Raw genomic sequence first — 20,349 nt, forward strand, 5'->3', positions numbered from 1 at the left:
GTACACTGCTAGGCGCAATGGCATGTGCCTGCAATCCTAACTACTTTGGAGGCTGAGGCAAGAGGATCACTTGAGCCCAGTTTGAGCCCAGCCTGGGCAGCATAGCAAGACCCTGTTTCTAAAACTAGCAAACAAACAACCCCTCCCCACCGACACACACACACAGGAACCAATCTGAAAGTGTTCCCAATAGTCTAACCCAGAACAAGCTGGGCGATGAAATAATGATAATATTAGATTATAATCCAAAGAATACAACAAATATTCATGAGTCCACACTAATATAAATTCTTAAACAGATAAGTAAGAGAGAAGGAACAGTCTTCTTTAGAGAGGAATTCCAAATAGGATATGTAGATGCTCCCCTTCCAGGACGTGAGGTTTCATTCTTGTCCTCCAGAGTGTGGGCTGAACTTGATTAGCAGTTCAGACATTTGAAACTGATGGTATGAAGACCTTAAGGTTCTCCTCACTCTGTGATGAAGGAACAGAGAAGTCATGAGGCAGGGGGAGGGGGAAGGGGAAAGAGAGAGAAGGAGAGAGGGAGGAGACAGGGAGAGGGAGTGTATTTCCCAAAAGAGGAAGAGGGGTGAGGGAGAGGGAGACTGAGCTGGGAGACACAGAAAGGGCCAGATGACACAGAAACCTGTGAAAATTTGATAGGCCCAAAAGAACTATAAGAAACAAACAATCTTAGTATGCCAAGTATTTCTGCAAAGTATTGGGAGCAGAGGTTGGAGAATATATGTTTAAGGGACTTTGGGATTACAGGAAATAAAGATATCTAAAAGGTAGGAGAAGGTCTTAGATAACTTTGAATTTACATATACAGGTTATCTTTTATGTTTCCTAAGAAGAAGATAGAAGCTTTCTGAGGTATCTGTGAATCTTCCTATTCAACAAAATCGTTTTTATTGGGTCCGGGTGCGGTGGCTCATGCCTGTAATCCCAGCACTTTGGGAGGCTGAGGTGGGTGTATCACTTGAGGTCAGGAGTTTGAGGCCAGTCTGGCCAACATGGTGAAACACCATCTCTACTAAAAATATTTAAAAGTTAGCCGGTGTGGTGGCGCACCCCTGTAATCCCAGCTACTCAGGAGGCTGAGCCAGGCGCATCACTCAAACCTGGGAGGCAGAGGTTGTAGTGAGCCGAGATCGCCTCAGTGACGAGGGAGATTACATCTCCAAAAAAATTTTTTTAAAATTGGGACATTATTATTCAGTATTAAATACAAAGCTACAGGAATTTAACTTTCAGTCACAAAACAAATTTGCTGCAGACAGAAAATGGATTAGTTGAACAGTACATGTATTTATTAATACCACACATCCCACTATTTATGTACAAACTTCTGGTAGATAGAAAAATTTGAAGTAGCCATCTATTTTTTCTTTTTTCTTTTTTTTTTTTTTTTTGCCAGATTTGCAAGTAAGATTAAATTGGTGGCTTTGGAAGATTAGAAAAAGTAACAATGCCAAATAAAACTTTCTTCTGACAATATGATGATATAACTGGAATGGCAATTCCTATCAGAAAGCCACAGAAGATAGCTTAGTACTGATCTCTGGTGCAGCAGAAAGCCTGAAAAATAGATATTAAATAACTCCACTTAGCTGGTTGCCAATGAACACTTGAGGAGCTCCTGTCTTTATCAATCATCTTTAATTTGGGATTATGACAGTTCATTCCTTTGGCTGATGAAACTATAAGACTTAACCAAATTAGATAATGGGTTAGGGACTAGTGGGCACCTTGTTCCTTCATTAAACCTAAGTGAGTCCTAACGGAATGTTTCTCTTGTTTCTTTCCCACCCCCGATGTGTGAGCCAAATCAGAGTGGGGAAGTGCTCCCCACACCAACAGTGTGCAGTCTTGACTACCATCATCAGGACTCTATGTTGTGGCATAGCGAACCTCACCATCAGACAGCAACAAGCAACCATACACAGATATATCAGGCCTTTGGACAATAATCACCTGTATCAGTCTGATACTTGAGCACCGTGTTGGTAACAACTTACCTAAAAACGGGTGGCGGTGGCAGTATTTTTGTTAAAGCATGGGCTCTTGGGTCACACTGACCAATTATTTGGGTTCAAATCCTGGTTTCATTACATATGACTTATTTGCTTCTCTGTGAGCCAGGAATAATAGAACTTACCTCAGAGGCTGTTAAGATTAAATGAGTTAATATACATAAAACACTTAGACATGTCCTCATTCATTCAACAAATTTTTACTGAGCATTTATTTTGTTTCAGGAATCGTTCAGGGCACTGGAGATACTTGAGCAAACAAAATACACAAAGCCTCCGACATCTTGTGAAGTGTACATGCTATTTTGTTATTGTTGGTTAAAACGGAACTTCAATTTTCCAAGAACTCTCTGGGTCCTTGCTAACTCAAAGTGAGTGAGGTCCATAAACAAACAATGAGGCATCACAAGGGAGCCTGTGGGAAATACACAATCTCAGGACCAATCCAGACTTTAAGAATCAAGAGATGCATTTTCACAAGATTCTCAGGAGACCACATGTCCATTGACGTTTGAAATGTCCTGTCTATATCATAAACCCTGTACTTGGACTTAAGGAAATATCTTGAAGGTTTCCTGCATTCCAAGGTGAGAATAGCACTGACATTTTAAAACTGCTCTAAAAAATGTTTTCAAGATTATTTTCATGTAAAAATGCATGTTGAAGTGACCTTAAGAGGTGGAAATATGTTTATTATATGTACATACCTTACATTCCTATAAAATACTGTTCCGATACTAGCATTCCAGAGTTAATCTAGGTAAATGGCTCCCTCTAATGGAAGTATTTTGATTTATACATCACTGGGTATAGCTTAAGCTTACAGTCCTAAGAGAATCTCAAGAAAAATAAAACTCATTTTAAGAATCTTAAGGAAAATGTGCATGCCTACAAGGGACAAATAAAGGATGAGGTTTAACAAAAACAGAAATGCTTGTAAAATCCTAGCATACATGGGAAAGACTTAGTAACCTTAATTCCTTTCTTTTCACATATAAAGAGCAGGCCTTTGAACAAGTGCTAACTTTTAAACTGTAAGGAAGTGTTAAGAAGAGAGCATCTCAGATATACTTCTCTAGTTGGGAATATGTGCCTTCAAAGTGAAAAAGTGAAAGTACTTAAGGAATTTTGTCAGTAAAGATGGTAAAATTTCAATGGTAAGAACGTCGATTACTTTTGCACCAACCTAATATGTTATCTGTCCTTGTAGAAAATATTTAATACTTGAGTTTAACAACAAAAGCTCTTACGCTCTTTTGTTCCCAAGAATACTGGATTGAAATGATCTTAAGTTAACACATCATATGCTAAGTGTTGTTATAAACTTGCCTTTTTAGGATGGGCATAGTGGCTCATGCCTGCAAACCCAGCACTTTGGAAGGCCGAGGCAGGTGAATCACCTGAGGTCAGGAGTTCGAGACTAGCTGGGTCAATGTGGTAAAACCCTGTCTCTGCTATTTAAAAAAAAATTAAAAAAAAAATTAGCTTGGGCATGCTGGTGGGCACCTGTAATCCCAGCTACTCAGGAGGCTGAGGCAGGAGAATCGCTAAAACAGGGAGGCAGAGGTTGCAGTGAGCCAAGATTGTGCCATTGCTCTCCAGCCTGGGTGACAAGAGCAAAACTCCATCTCAAACAAAACAAAACCAAAAAACCAAAAACAAACAAAAAAAACTGGCTTTTTTCTTCAGTCCTAGTTTTATTATAAAAGGTGAACTTGCTAAAAAAAAAAAAAATAAAGATATGTTGCCATTGCATGGTAAGCAAATAGGTCTTCTCTGGTGCAATGAAGTTGTGTGTGAAATGAGTATTTATGTACCATTTAAAGAATAAGAATATCTATGTGCCCACCACCCAGGTGCACAGATGTTCATGATTGTATTCTCAGCTCTGCTTCAAAGATGTAACCATCTTAATTTTGTATTATACATGTATATATGCATCACTATGTATTTTTTGTTGTTAAACTTCGATATCAATGGCTTCTCTTTAGGTACAGAATTGAGACTGGCTTTTTTGGCCAAGTTCTATTTTAAAAATTTACCCATTCTTTCGGGCATTTGGGTTATTCCTTTTTGTTTTTTTGCTATTACAATGCTGATATACATTCTTGTTTCTTGGCACATATGTCAAGTTATTCTAAGGCATGTATACACTGTACACATACCTTGGCAGTAGAACATAGGTCTAGGGGTAGGCCTAGGTTTTAGCCTATGCAAGTGTTCAATCTTACTGGGTAATGGTAAATTGGTTTCCAAAATAGTTGGACTAAATCATCAGTGTAAGTTCCTATTCCTTCATCATTCATCCTAACAACTGATAGCAACTGAGTTTTCAATTTTTGCCAGTTCAGAGAACGTGAAGATTATTTAGCACCTTTCTGTTTATTTATGGGCTATCATGCAGGTTACTTAGGGGATGATTTATAGATCAAACTATACACACACACACACACATATATTTTAAATTTATTACTGATTTATGTTTCCTTCATGTTGTACTAATTTGCTTCTCCTAGCGATGTATGAATGTCTTTCTGTATTCCCTAGGTAAGAGTATGTCCTCAAACCTCTTTCACCTTTGTTAATGTGTATGTGACCTATTAAATTTCAGTTGATTGGGGTGACTATCTTTAAAACTTAAATTCAAGCTTGTGAACTATACATACCCATTGCCTACTTTTCTATTGGGCCATCCTGACTTGTAGTGTTTTATAGTTTAGAAAGTTACCATTTTCACGCTTTACTGTCAAGTTTTTCCCAAGCTTTACTGTCATGCAGACTTTTTTTTTTTTTTGAGACAGGGTGTCATTCTGCTGTCCATTCTGGAGTGCAGTGGCATGATCACAGCTCAATGCAATCTTCAACTCCTAGGCTCAAACAATCCTCCCCAACCAGCCTCCCAAAAGTAGCTAGGACCACAGGTGTGCGATACTATCCTCGGCTTTTACTTTTTGTAAAGATGGGCATCTCCCTAAGTCACCCAGGCTGGTCTTGAACTCCTGGGCTTAAGCAATCCTCCCAACTTGTCCAACCAAAGTGCCACAACGCCCAGGTAATTTTTGTATTTTTTGTAGAGATGGGGTTTCACCATGCTGCCTAGGCTAGTCTCGAACTCCTGAGCTCAAGATCCACCTGCCTTGGCCTCCCAAGGTGCTGAGATTATAGGCATGAGCCAACGCACCTGGCCTTTTAAAAATTATAATACTTTGAAGTGCCATAAAATAGTTTCCAAATATATTAGTGTATTTAGATGTTTCTAAACTTAGTTCTTCCAAGCTGCTTATTCATGCATCATAAATTCCTGAAGCCATAATTTAAAAGAATGTCAAACTGGCATTGTTCCACACTCATTACTGTTTTAAACAATTTTTCTGCCTTGCCTTTTTCATATGAACTCTAAAATAATCTCATCTAATTACAAAAACTTGTTGCTCATCTTTTTTTGGGGGATGGTGTTTTATTTTGAATGTAGACACTACAAGCTGGTAATATTCAAGGTAGTAATCTGGCCACTTTGGCCTGTTTATTCACTCTTCATAAGCTTCCAAATTTCTTGAACAACTGTTTTAAAGAAACAAAGCCACTGAACTTGGCCTTGAGGAAAACAGAATCCCAAGCTTTGTAGAAACCTAGAAGAGAGGAAGGAGATCGCTCTCATTCTACGTCTCCCATAGCCATACAAAAATCTACCAAAATAATGACCTTCATACTATAAATGTAATTCTCACTGCAGACAATATACATCGACTACTATGCTCCTTTGATTTTTAGTCAGCTCTCAGACTTTAACGTTGAGTGCTACAGGGTTAGTCCCTACCATCTTTAATTGTTCCAGTCCTCGGATGATGTTCTTGTTCAATGATTTGAAACAGTATTTATACACCAACTTCCAGCTTTCCATCTTTAGTCAGGTTATCTCCCTCAACTCCAACTGCCTACTCTACTTCTCGTGGGTGTCTCAAACCAAATGCCCGATCTTCCTTACTTTGGTTAAGGTAAATTCCACCCTTCCAGCTGCTCAAGTCAGGCCAAAAGTCTTAAGAGCCATTTGTGATTCTTCTCGCCACAACCCAAATCCAGTATGTTGGCAAATGTTGATTCCTCCTCAAAACATATCCAGCCACTTTTCACCTTCCCCACTACCACTCTGATTCAAGCCACTAACTCTTCCCTGTTCATAATAGCATTCCCCAAAGCATCTACTTGCTTTGACCTTTGTGCTATAGTCTATTTTCAATTACATCACTTTTCTAACCCAAAACCCTACAATGGCCCTTTACTTCATTCACATGTAACACCTATACCATGCGGCCTTCCAGTTACCTCTTACATCTAATCTACTCTTCTCCCTTACTTTGGGTGCTTAAATTAGAACCCTCTCATTTATTTTACACAAACGCATTACGGTTTTTGGGACATCTGTCTTTATTGTTCCCTTTACCTGAAATAATCTTCCTCAGACATCCATCATTTCTTCAGCGTTTTGCTCATATGGCACCCTCTCAGACCTACTTCCTTACTCCATTCGAAAAAGCAACCTTCCCCACTATCATCACCTTCCATCTCCTCCTTTCCTTATGGGCACTTGCTACCATTAACACACTACTATCTGTCTCCCTAAAAGAGAATGTGAAGCTCCATGAGATCACGGAACACTGCCTGCAATGTAAGACTCAAACAACTGTTAAATATGTAATATAAAAACCTAGATTTTGTATGTAAAATTTCCTAAAGTTAGAAAATCATGCTATTAAATCACAACTTACAGCACACATGACAGAATCCACTGAAGTTGGTGCTGGATATGAAAATTAGTACAATTTAACTGAAAGGTAATTTAACTACACCAACTACCTTTGACCTGCTAGTTTCACTAAGAAATCGCTACAGATGTTTGCAAACATTTAAGCGTTGTGACTCTCCCTACAACTTTATTTCTAAGAGTGAAAAATTAGTAGTAACTTCGGAATGTCCAACAACAGTATAATTGCATAAATTGCTTATAGAATAATACGTAGGTGTCAATGTATATTAAATAATTCTGGATATAACTAAAAACACAAACTCACCATATATTTATGTACGTACACAAGAATATTAGCAGTTATCACTAGGTAGTTCTATTACTATTCATTTAACTGTTCACTTGTCTTTCTTAAAATTGTTTCAAGTTCTTCAAGAAGTAACACAAAGCTTGAAAAGAATACTTAAGATTTAAAACATCAGCGTTTAAGACTGCCATCAATCACATGCATATAAATGAACTGACTGGCACAAAAACCTAAAGGGTCTCAGTGTAACAACTCTTCTCTGTATTGCTCTTGCCAATGGTTTAGAAATTTACAAACTGTGGCCGGGGTGGTGGCTCACACCTGTAATCCCAGCGCTTTGGGAGGCAAAGATGGGCATTTCACTTGAGGTCAGGAGTTTGAGACCTGCCTGGCCAACATCACCTAGGAGGTGGAAGTTGCAGGGAGTGGATATTGTGCCACTGAAGACTGGGAGACAGAGCGAGACTCCTCTCAATTAAAAAAAAAATTTACAATTTGTAACGTGTAAATTATTTGTGTCTGTCTACATACTGGAGATGTTTCAGGAGGCTCTTAAACTTTTACATCAAATTAACACAAGACTCAGAAATTAAGAATTTAAAAAATGACGGAGCTTTGGCAATTCCATATTCCATGTGTAGTACACAAAGGAAATTAAAAGTTAGCTGTGTAGATCCTACTGCCACTTTTCCAATCATTCTTAAAGAACCACGTGAAATTGTGGAGTTATACTGATTATGCACTCATTACAAGAATGCCCACCAGTCTAAAAATTGTTAAGCCAGGCTTACTCATTTATCATTATGATGGTTTAATCACCTGAGCTGAGAAGGAAAAGATCATTTGCATAAAATGGATAAGGCTTTAGTGTCACTAAAATATTGACGACTTAGAAATGACTTTCGGTTTCTAATCCTGAACAAGAATTAGGCTGATTTTAATTATCTTTTCCCCACAACCTAAATCCTAAAATTCTGGAATATTAATCTCTTGAGGATGTGTTTTAGAACACGGTATCTAAGTTTCAATTTTCTTTTCTTGTTAACACAACAGAAGTATCTCAAATATTTTCAGGGCCAGGTAACAAAGAAAAAGAAACCCAAGCCTCATTTCTCTTAAAAGTTTTTGCATTGTACTGATGTAATCTTAGGCTCTTTCCTGTTCTAAATCTCAGATAAAAGACTGTATGACAAGACCGGGTGTGGTGGCTCACACCTGTAATCCCAACACTTTGAGGCCAAGGTGGATCACCTGAGGTCAGGGGTTCGAGACCAGCCTGGCCAACATGGTGAAACCCCATCTTTACTAAAAATATAAAAATTAGCCAGGCGCAATGGCACATGCCTGTAATCCCAACTACTTGGGAAGCTGAGGCAGGAGAATCGTTTGAACCAGGGAGGCAGAGGTTGCCGTGGGACGAGACTACGCCACTGCACTCCAGCCTGGGGAACAGAGGAAGACTGGGTCTCAAAAACAACAACAACAAAAACCATATGACAGTTATGCACACATATTCCCTGAAATATGTTAATATACATTTAATTAGTAACATGCAACTATATTAATGGATTACAACCTGAAGAAAAAATTACTTTTATAAGTGTTAATTCCCAAAATTACAAATCTTAATTGTTTGAAGGATATACAGGAAGGCTTAACAGGATATACATTCATACACACTCATGCAATTTATCCTTACATCAAATTTTATATTCACAATTTCACCTTTAATTCCCTTTTTACACAATACATCTCCCCCGTCCTCAAACAGCTGAACCTAAAATCAACTGTTTAAAACACATCGAGTTAAGTTAAAATGTGGAAAAATAGGTTTTTACTATACTATGCAAATAAGAAAACACTCGTTTTAAGAAATAAATGATGTTCAACAACAAAAGTGTACTAATGTGTAAGCTAAGGAAAAAAAAACCAACCAAACAAAACAAAACCTCAAACTAAAAACAAGGGAAAAAACTCCCAAAAACATAAGGCTTATCTAGATCCAAATGGGGTAAGAGGGAAAAAGAAAACTCATTTCCTTTCATTAAAAATCAGAGTGCAACATCTATAGTTAAACAACTTTATTAACATAGTCAAGCAGTGATTAACATTCACATCTATTATGTCACATCATACAAATGTAAATACAAAATTACTACAGTACAATATATATTCTCTGCATGATCCAAAATATTTGGTGGCCCCAAAAAACTCTCTTTAAAATTCAGCAGCTTATCAAAAATTAAAACCGTATTCTATTTAAAATGGAGATCTGTTAGCACAGAGTTAGACTTCAAGAAATATCAATTTAGTACAGTTTGAGAAGTTGCAGGAGGATATGTTTGAAGGACACATTCTAACATAGTGTGGCAGGTACACGAAACATCAGATTTAAAGCTTTTAAGCGTAACTCATACAACCTAAGTTGTCAGCAGAAAGATCCAGTTATTTATAACTAAAGCTAATGCTACTAAATTATTGCACCCAATGTTAACATATTAAGTGTAAAACTGTTTTGTAATATGAAGTCATTTACCACGTTTAAACATCTCTTCTCACAAGATGATAATCTATTAAGTAAAACTAATAATACAGTATTGTCTAATTATTGTCTCCATAAAAATCACCCAAGCTCAATTTGCTTATATATCCATAAAGGAAAACAACAACAAAGTAGTATGCGGAAAGTACAGTGGAACCCCTTTATGAGGCCGACATTAGAAGGGGACCAACACTGCCTTATAGGCTAACCATATTATAATAGGCTTTCAGAAAGATGTAAGACCTGCGAAATAGCTAATCTTGAATAATACCAAGCCACAGTATAAGGAAATTCTATGGTAAATAAACAAAAATTGCAATGAAAAGAAAAACTGCTTTTCTTATTAGTGATACACTGCTTGGCAAATAGATTTGGCTTGGTTTTAAAATGCACAAGAGGTGAAAAAAATCACCATTTTAACTTCTTTCAAAGTCATGCATACATTCAGCTATTATGCATCTTTTAAAAAACAAAATACATTCTGGAATACAAACCACAATGAACAATTGTGTAATTTAAATGTGTACCTTTAAAATTAATATGTATAATAACTAGGCATAAAGAATTATCTACGTAAATAATGCTAATGGGTGAAAGATCTACATAAGATTGAAAAAATTAGTCACAACTCACCTGGAAAGCCTAAAGGTGAATAAAACTAACTTTTATGTAAAATTTAATTTTAGAGAGGCATTAGAAGTATCTCCACATTTAATACAGTATAAAATGCACTACGTTGGTATACAATGCTATATTGCATGGTATTATTACCAGATAATATTGTTAACAACACAGCTCATTATTGATCTGACCTTTCATTTAGATTATCCCAGGCCCATAACTATCTGAAGACCAGTTTTCTTAAAGGTTCCAAGGCCTACACTTCATTAACAATACTAGTACCAACAGTTAGTTTCCCCGCCTTGTATTATTTGCAAAAATAATTCAGTAAGCAAAGCTGTGTGTGTTTTAAAGTACTATCAAAGGAAGGACTTAAATTGCAGTTATGCATGATACACTCTTCCCCTGGGAAGAATGCTTTTGCACCATTATCTGTTAATACATTCAATATGAATAATATAGATTAACCATAAGAAGCAAAAAAACACTTTTTCCTCATGGCAAAGGACTTAAATTTAGACTAAAGAGTTTAAGATGTAGTTAATTTATTTCTGGCTTTTCTGCTAGGCAGAATCATTTTATATAGGGGAGAAAAATGTCCACTTTCCTATTTGAGAGTCTGAAAAAAATGAGGACCAAATGTAGCTCATTTTCAGTTAAACCTGCACGCAGAAGGCTTGTCAGGAGGGCTTTATACCACCCCAGTCTGCTAGAATATTAGGAAAAAAATCAGACTAAATGGAAAGAGTCTCAATGAAATACACTAAAAAACAAAGAATGTAAGTAGGATGACCCTTTATAAGCATGTCACCAAAGCAAAAACAATACAAGAGTATTCACCTGAGATAAAACTTGTATCTGAATATTTTATAACTGAGTAGACAAAGCATTTCAAGAGGAAAGTCCATTGAAATTAGTTTAAAATATACATCTGATCCTATTTTACAATATATGCAATTTAAGCAATTCAGATGAAAAAGTCTTAACCAAAAAAATCACAGTGTTTATCAATATGTTAATTACAAAATGTATGCTACTTGTTTTGTTTTTAAGATGTAATGGCTTGGTTAAGTGTTTTAAAATCTATTCTTCTGAAATCTAACTTGCGTAACAAAATCAAGTAGCAATAATGTAAAGCATCAGAACTGGCTCTTAAAAGATTATTTACATGTTGATTATTTGGGAAATAACCAACCAAAAAATATAAAAAAGTGATTTTTTTTTTAAACACAGTATGAAGTCATTGAAGAGATCAGACAATACAAAAAGCAAAATTCTTTCCTGAATAAATGAATACCTGTGTCACTAAGTTCACTCACTAATGGACTGTAACATGGAACTGCCAAACATGCATTTAAGTTATATTAATTACACTTTCTGTTTCCAACTTAGGTTGATCAGCAGCTTTGTTCTGTTAGAATCCTTCAAAGAGAGAAGCTCAAACAGGAAAAAGAAGGCATATATAAAACAGTAAACACTGACCTCCTGAGGTTCCTACAACATAAAAATATTCAAGTAGAAAATCTACATCACTTAGCAGCGGCTATTTCTGTAGTTGAGCACACTAACAGCGTTTTAGTGTGTAAGGAGCAGATGAAGTAAGCCGTGCTTTAAGCATGCCAAGAGGCAGAAACACTGGAATGTAACAAAGACAAACTCACAATTTCATAGACATTCAGTCAACATTCAAAACTATTAAGACTACACCACAAGAATTAAGTTGCTTTATATATATCCCATGATGTATTAGGTTTTATCAGAATAAATGCTAAATCAGAGCTTACCTCAAAAGATAACTTAAATGGCTTCTGCAAATTCCTGTTCTACACTATGTATCTGAAATATAAATTAGGAAGAAACAATAACCTCAAGGGGAAAAATACACAAAAAATCCCAATACAAATTCAGGTTGCCAGTCATATTTACCTAATTTTATTATTTTCAAATTAAATTTCATTTAAATTAAAAAAATGTCAAGTGACTACAAAGCTGGGTGCATTTTTAATAGTGTTTTCATCTGCCTAATTGGAAACTAATTTTTAACCAGACAGGTGACAATATTGCCTTTAGTCAGTACAGAATTGTCAACCACAGGTTCAAAAAACTTTACTGAAGATTGTTTTTATGTGTTTTAAATTGAATTTGGTCATTTCAATTTAAAATATTATCTATTCCAGAATACTAAACTAGCTCTCATATTATTGTAAGTATTTGAAACACTACAGAATATCACTATAATCTAAGAATAAAACAGCTACTCTACTCAGTTACTAAAGACTAACAGGGAAGAAAATTTTGAGTCCCCAGTGAAGCAATGGTACTAGAAAGCAAAATGCTGTATACCCTCTGAATCCAACTTATAATTTTAAAAATATTAGGCACTATAAAATAATTTAATTTCAGGCTCTACAGACTGAAATTTGCAAAGCCAAAGTAGAGGAAAGGTGAAAGAACGTGTTAAAACAAAACAAAACAAAACAAAACAATACACACACACACACATAACAAAAACCTTTCTGCATGCTACCATGCATTTGAAATTTTTGAAACAGTATAAATTCACACGCACACAGCTCAAACTTCAGTGCAATGGCTGTATCATTCAACACTTTTAGAGAATAGAACCATGCAAAGAGGAGCAACTGCTTATAAAAATGGTTACTCAGTATTTATTCTGCAATGCGAAGGTGACAAACTAAAATATAAAAAGGCTGTTATGGCTTAACATTTTTGTTGCAGATTAAATATGCAGCATTGAAAAATGGAAAGGCGTGGCTTCATCTCTGACCAGCAGAGTTAAAAAGAAAAATCTCTCCATTTTCCTTCATCATGGGATACACTGTTCAGGCAATCCAAATTAATAAAGACTTGCACTTTCATATGAACACAAGATCAAGTGTACCAGTTAGGTTTTCACATTCACAGTATATAAGAAAATACACATGGAAGGAAAAGTAAAGGGTTAACTTAACAAGGATTTATTCACAGGAATACATGTAAGTAGAGAAAAATAACAGAAAAGCTAAACAAATGAAATGAAGAGGATCCAAACCAACTTTCACTCTGTAGCTTTTAACTTGCACCCTGTGTGCATATATCTAGGGCACAGAGGGCCACCAACATGCGCCAAAATACAGTGTAGGAACCCTGCATTACATCCATTAACTTAAACATATCTTTAAGATCATGCTTTGAACAAAAAAGGGAAGCTTAGAAGGCAGTATGTTGAGTGGGAATAAACATTGAAATATAGCAATCATTTTTCAACTTCTACAATTGTCTTTATGTGCCAACTAACATTTATGCAGCCTTTTACAGATCTTTTACCATGTAATTTAAATTTTAGGAGTTTTGATAAAATCACTAGTAGTATATAACCATGCAGAAAGCACATCACACTGACAGCACAGAGGCAAAGATTTTGCACAGGTATATCAGCTTTCCACATTGTGCAGGTTACACACGATACAATATCAATCTTATCCTAACAGATCCTAAAAAAGATATTTCAAGGCCTACCTGTAACTACAGTACTTTATATATCTATATTCTTAATAAAAAATAAAATCCACAAATCTTAAAAAGGAACTTTAAATGCAGGGCTATATTGAATTGGTAAACTGCAACACAAACTGGCGCAACATAGGTAAATGAATACCAATCTCACTCTATGTGATGCAAGCATGCTACTTTCCCACTAATTTCAATTACTTTCAACCACTATGAGCCAGAATGCATGCCTGAACCTTAAACTGCACTTTAAAAAATAACATCTTGGCCTAGAAATTAAATCTAATGAAGTATAACCATCAAATTATATCTGCTACATTAATGTTCAATGCAAAATTAAGATGTCATCTTTAGTTTGATATGCCCAACCCCATTTATTCCTCCCTCCCTGCCCATCCCAAAAAAGGTAAAAGGAGTGACTCATTTGGCATTTCACAGGGTGCTTCATTGTTTATGTTTGTTTTGCTTTATTTCCAACTTTTTTGGGGTACCTTAAATTGTAACTTCCAAGAACCTGCTTCTACTATGGGAAGGCAAGCTGATTTTAACTATATTAGTTTTGTTTGTGTAGTTCTTCACCAACATGCAAAACGAGGCCCCATCATGTGGGAAAACTTATATAAAAAAACTTTAAATTAAAAAAAAAAAAAAGCTTCTTTACTATTTGTAACTCCCATTCTTAGGTTTCCTTTATTGTGCGCTGTAGAATTGTTCCTCTTTCTTGTCCCTAGGCATCATTTATATGGTTCTTGTTTTGGTACAATTCCCCATAATATTCCACAATGTACTGTTTTGTGAGTAGACTGAATAGATTTTTTTTTTTTTTTTTTTTGCTTCTTCACATCCACTGCGGAGTTGTAACTGGAGACATATTTCCACCCACAAAAGCTCCAGATGTTAAAACGTTTCCCAACATCGACTTAATACAGTGACGGCAACACCTCCCTCCCGCCCCTCCCAGTAGGGTTGGGATTGTACTGTATTCCCTACTGGTTTACCCTTCCCCCCTGTAAAGGGTAACATTTTCCCTGGGTGCAGAGGCTCCCTCATAGTCTCCAAGACTGAAGGACCTATAAGAAAAAGAACAAAAACAATTTTATCTTTAACGATCGTTTGTCTTTCAAAGCCAGTGGAGCACAAAATTAATCAAATAAGAATACTATCTTTACCCATAAAGAAAATGAGAAGTTTGGACAAATTGCCTAAAATCATGTTAGTCACTTATAACTGCACTGCTTCCTTATCTTATGGCGCTGAATTGTGCTGCATCAGGTATGAAAGTGAGGCCAAGCTGGGTAGCCGAGTTGTACAGAGAGGCGTACAACACTTTGTATAGATGAAATATGGCTTGTATGATGCTATTAGTCTAATTCTTTATCCCCTTTTGCAAAATGGGACCCAATGGGAACTGGTTATTTATTATATAACAAGTGACCTTATTTTCTTGAAAATCAAGTAGCACTTTCTTTAGGACAACCCTCAGAATGAAAACACCATCTTTCCCCCGCCCAGTATTCTCAATATTAAGCAAACAAAAATTCAACCTATCAAAACACAAAGGAGCATTTTTTATTTGGGGTTGTCTGATATTTTAGCCTAGAAGGCACTAGAAGTGTTCATTACCACAGTAGGGTTACTACATTCAGTAAATATCAAAAAACAAATTCTACATAAAAAAAGAGAGAAAAGCAAATTTAACATTTATTTATTTATTTTGGAGATAGCACCTTGCTCTGTCACCCAGGCTGGAATGCAGTGGGGTGAATATGGCTTACTGAAGCCCCAACCTCCTGTGCTCAAGCAAACCTCCTGCTTCAGCCTCCTGAGTAGCTGGGAACATAGGTGCATACCACTACATCCAGCTAATTTTTTAAATGTTTTTCATAGAGATGGAGGTCTCATCATGTTGCCCAGGCAGGTCTCAAACTCCTGGACTCAAGCAATGCTCCCACCTCAGCCTCCCCAAATGCTGGAATTATAGATGGGGGCCATTACACCCTGCCTACACTTGCCTTCTTGATGTTCCTAATTCTCATTCTGATCCTATTTCATTTGGTCATTTCCACTATCTTCCAGTCACTTGGTTTTCCTGGTAAGACCTTTTTTCTATGCTAAACAGTTTTAATGATAAAAAGGATATTAAGAAATAAGGTAAGATTACTGGGAGATTAAACTGTTACCTGACAGTGGTCCTTTTACAAACAGAACTCTACTATCCACTGATGCCAAATTTTGGCCATTTATGAACGTTCATGTGAATTCACAGAGGGCAGTTAATCCATCTGTGTAGAAATACAAGCAACCCACCCCTCTTTTCTCCTGCCTCTGAAGAAAGGGAAGAGGAGTATAAAAAGGCAGGAATAAAAGATACTGATCTATTTTTAGCTCTAATTACAAAATTGAGAACTATTTCATATCTTGTCTTAGAACAGTTGATTCATAATTGGTGATGAGACCACAGAGGTAATAAATCTGAAAGTGATTCACTTAAGTAATTTTATTTTCTATTTATATGAGATGGAGTCTTGCTCTGTCCCCCAGGCTGGAGTGCAGTGACACGATCTTGGCTCACTGCAACCCCCATCTCCCAGGTTCAAATAATATTCCCACCTCAGCCTCCTGAGTAGCAGGGACTACACAAACGTGCCACCACCACGTGGCTAACTTTTGTATTTTTAGTAGAGGTGGGTTTTCACCATGTTGGCCAGGCTGGTCTCAAACTCCTGACCTCAAATGACCCGCCCGCCTTAGCCTCCCCAAGTGCTGAGATTACAGGCACGAGCCACCACGCCTGGTCCACTTAAGTAATTTTATATTTAAAGCACAAGATAGAATGATATGAGGCTATGTTTTATTTAATCTCTATAGAAAACAAATAGCTTTTTATTCTATTTAGTAGTTTGACATGATAGCCCTAACAAAATTTTCTTCATCCTGAAAATTTCCAAACTTCTTATAACTTACCCCTAATTTTGGGACTGCAGCTTAAGTGTATTAGATTAAACACCATAAAAAGCTGCAAGACGCTCTTTTAAGGGAAGAGGAAACTGGTCAGAGAAACGCCTCCAATTTTCATCGCCAACTTGATTTTTAAATCCATGAAGGATCTGTAAGAGTGAAAAACCATTAATTTATCACTAACAAAAGAGAAAAACAGATCTGCATAGTTTCTTAAATCCAACACAACTGATTTTATTATTTATAAATTTTATCCATTTTAAAGTAGCAATTCTCAAACTTTGTAGGATTCTACACCATTCCCTGCTAATAAGTTTCGGCTGTGTGTGCCCACCCAAATCTCATATTGAATTGTACTCCCATAATTCCCACGTGTTGTGGGAGGGACCTGGTGGGAGATAATTGAATCATGGGGTCAATTTTTCCTATACTCTTCTGGTGGTAGTGAATAAATCTCATGAAAACTGATGGTTTGATAAGGGGAAACCCATTTCACTTGATTCTCATTCTTTTTCTTGCCTGCTGCAATGTAAGACGTGCCTTTCCCTTTCCACCATGACAGTGAGGCCTCCCCAACCACATGGAACTGTGAGTTGAATTAAACCTCTTTCTTTTGTAAATTACCCAATCTTGGGCACATCTTTTTTTTTTTTTTTTTTTGTGGGGGACAGAGTTTACTCTTGTTGCACATGCTGGAGCGCAATGGCACGATATCAGTTCACTGCAATCTCCACCTCCTGGGTTCAAGCGATTCTCCTGCCTCAGCCTCCTGAGTAGCCAGGATTACAGGCGTCCACCACCATGCCCAGCTAATTTTTTATATTTTTAGTAGAGATGGGGCTCCACCATGTTGGCCAGGCTGGTCTGGAATTCCTGACCTCAGGTGATCCACCTGCCTCGGCCTCTCTCAAAGTGCTGGGATTACAAGTGTGAGCCACCGCGCCCGGCCCTCGAGCATATCTTTATCAGCAGCCTGAATATGGACTAATACACCTGCCTTTCCTATAAGTACCTCAGAGCATATGCTTAAACTCTGCTTTGAGAAGTTTAGAATTTGGCAAGTATTCCAGTAACAGACATACTCTTAAGCAATCTGATACCATACTAATGAAAAAACAGAGAAGTAGAGAAGTCATCCAAGTAATACAATTTTTATGTAGTATTTTTTCAAACTGGAAATATACAAGCTATGAGCTCATGACAAACTACAGTTCACTAACTTTAATCTTGGGTGATTCAAATGTGTAACTGCATTTTATTTTTTACTGTGGTTGAGTACTGATGAGTTAATCAAAAGGGGGTATTGACAAAGCAAATAGGCCAGGCGCGGTGGCTCATGCCTGTAATCCAGCACTTTGGGAGGCTGAGGCGGGCGGATCACGAGGTCAGGAGTTCGAGACCAGCCTGACCAACATGGTGAAACTCCACCTCTACTAAAAATACAAAAATTAGCTGGGCATGGTGGTGCGTGCTTGCAATCCCAGCTACTCAGGAGGCTGAGGCAGGAGAATCGCTTGAACCCAGAAGGTGGAGGTTGCAGTGAGCTGAGATCATGCCACTGCACTCCAACCTGGGAGACAGAGCGAGACTCCGCCACCAAAAACATAAACAAAGCAAATAATGACATGGGCTTACTCCTGTGGCGGCCATTTAGATTTACTCTTTCTCAGATTATACTCCAAATCTCCATTTCCACTTGAAAAACATGTACTATTTTCCTTAAATGGAATAATGGGACCACCTAAACTAGTGGTACACTTGGGAAAATACTTTCAAAGTGCATCCTCTACAGATAGGAGTCACTGCTAGGCCGGGCGCGGTGGTTCACGCCTGTAATCCCAGCACTTTTGGAGGCCGAGGCGGGCGGATCACGAGGTCAGGAGATCAAGACCATCCTGGCTAACATGGTGAAACCCCGTCTCTACTACAAATACAAAAATTAGCTGGGCATGGTGGTAGTGGGTGCCTGTAGTCCCAGCTACTCGGGAGGCTGAGGCAGGAGAATGGCGCGAACCTGGGAGGTGGAGCCTGAAGTGAGCTGAGATCGCACCACTGCACTCCAGCCTGGGCAACAGAGTGAGACTCCATCTCAAAAAAAAAAAAAAAGGAGTCACTGCTGTATTTTAAGAAAAGATCAAACCAACTTTGTTACCAAGAATAAGAGTTATATATATATAAACTATCAATACTGACTTGAAGAGCCTAAGTTTTGTAAAAAATGTAAACATAATTTAAAGTTTTCCACTAGGATATTAACAGTCCCAAGATGACGCATTATAAACACTTATTAGTTACCTTACAGAACATGTCTCTGAGATCATCTTTTGGGTTAATCCATGATGCAACGGCATCACAAAAAAATATAAAATCCTGTAACAAGCAAGAAATACATCTTAGGTTGACATTGTATTTGTCAAACTCAGCAAAAGATATATGTAAACCTTGGAGTTTAGAATCTAGCTTAAAAAAGGAAACATTTAAAAATTAACTATGATCATGAGGAATTAGAAGAGATTACCTTAATGGCTGTCCCTATTAGCCCACAGTCAAGGAACCTCAACTCATTCAGTTTATACTGGACTTTAATGTCCTCCATCACACAACAAAATAACCCCCTGTGCAGTAAATGTTCAGCATCAGAAATGAACTAAAAGCACCAAATCGACACCTATAAAAATACTCTTTCACTTACCGGATTAAAGAAAAACATAAAATCAATGATCTTACAGTTCTGACTAGCCAAGAACTTAAAGCTAGCTAAATATATGTTAAATGACCTTGATTTGAAATAGAGAAATTAGTGATTTCAAGGTCCATTTTCAGACAAAACTTAAGTGAAACAACCAAAAATTAGAGAAAAACTAATTATGTAATTACAAATACCCAATCCAAACAAGAACAAAAAACCCAACTTTTGGACAATTACTTAAAAGACAATCAGGCTATTCTGACTACAAGAACAAGATGACAATATGCTTTAAGCATTTCATTAAAACATTCTCTCAATCTTGCCTATCATACTGAAACATTAACAGTTCAACAAACAGCATTCAACATAATGCTGATTTTCTGACATGTCAACTATAAATTTTACTAATAAATTCGGAGAACATCACTAATTTCAAAAAATTTGGTAATACCACAGTATGTGTATAAGATGCTTATTTAAGCAAATAAGACTTGCTTAATACAATTTATTCAAATTATGTCTTCCAAATACCAAATCTGATGTTAAAAATTTAAATGCACAGATACCTAGAATTTGTGATTAAAAAATTTAAATGTAAATAAACCTATGACATTTTATTTTAACCATATCCAAAATAAGGTATGTAAATAAAAGTTGTAAAACAGAAATTGCTACCAACTCTTAAGTTGGTTTCCTTCCATGCTTTCTTTTCCTCCAACTCTTAAGTTGGTTGCAATTTTATGATCATACATGTGCTACTTTTATCATCTTAAAACATTAATTCAAAGAGAAAGAAACAATAAAATCCTGGTCGGAAGATGCTTTTGAAAAAGATGGTACATGTCGTATCAGATATCTGTAACACACATTTGAGATCACACGAAGTTCTTAAGTATTAAAAAAAACCCAGAAAATGTCAAAAGCTTATTGTGTAACTAGAAA

The 20,349-nt window shown here is 36.8% G+C and overlaps 1 protein-coding gene across 3 annotated transcripts in view; it reads right to left on the reverse strand.

The window, feature by feature from the left end:
• Positions 1–9,153: 9,153 nt before the first annotated feature.
• TNPO1 (transportin 1) overlaps positions 9,154–20,349 on the reverse strand; it is a 103,005-nt gene continuing 91,809 nt past the window's right edge. For all 3 annotated transcript variants that reach the window (XM_011996880.1, XM_011996887.1, XM_011996898.1), the window contains exons 23-25: positions 19,014–19,088; positions 16,725–16,867; positions 9,154–14,830 (exon numbers count right to left, since the gene is read on the reverse strand). In XM_011996880.1, coding sequence (XP_011852270.1) covers positions 16,760–16,867; positions 19,014–19,088 — 183 coding nt within the window. In that variant the 3' untranslated portion in view covers positions 9,154–14,830; positions 16,725–16,759. The remainder of the gene's footprint in view (positions 14,831–16,724; positions 16,868–19,013; positions 19,089–20,349) is intronic.

The sequence above is a fragment of the Mandrillus leucophaeus genome, unplaced genomic scaffold (assembly GCF_000951045.1).
Source record: "Mandrillus leucophaeus isolate KB7577 unplaced genomic scaffold, Mleu.le_1.0 Scaffold114, whole genome shotgun sequence".
In the NCBI taxonomy this organism is placed as follows: domain Eukaryota; kingdom Metazoa; phylum Chordata; class Mammalia; order Primates; family Cercopithecidae; genus Mandrillus; species Mandrillus leucophaeus.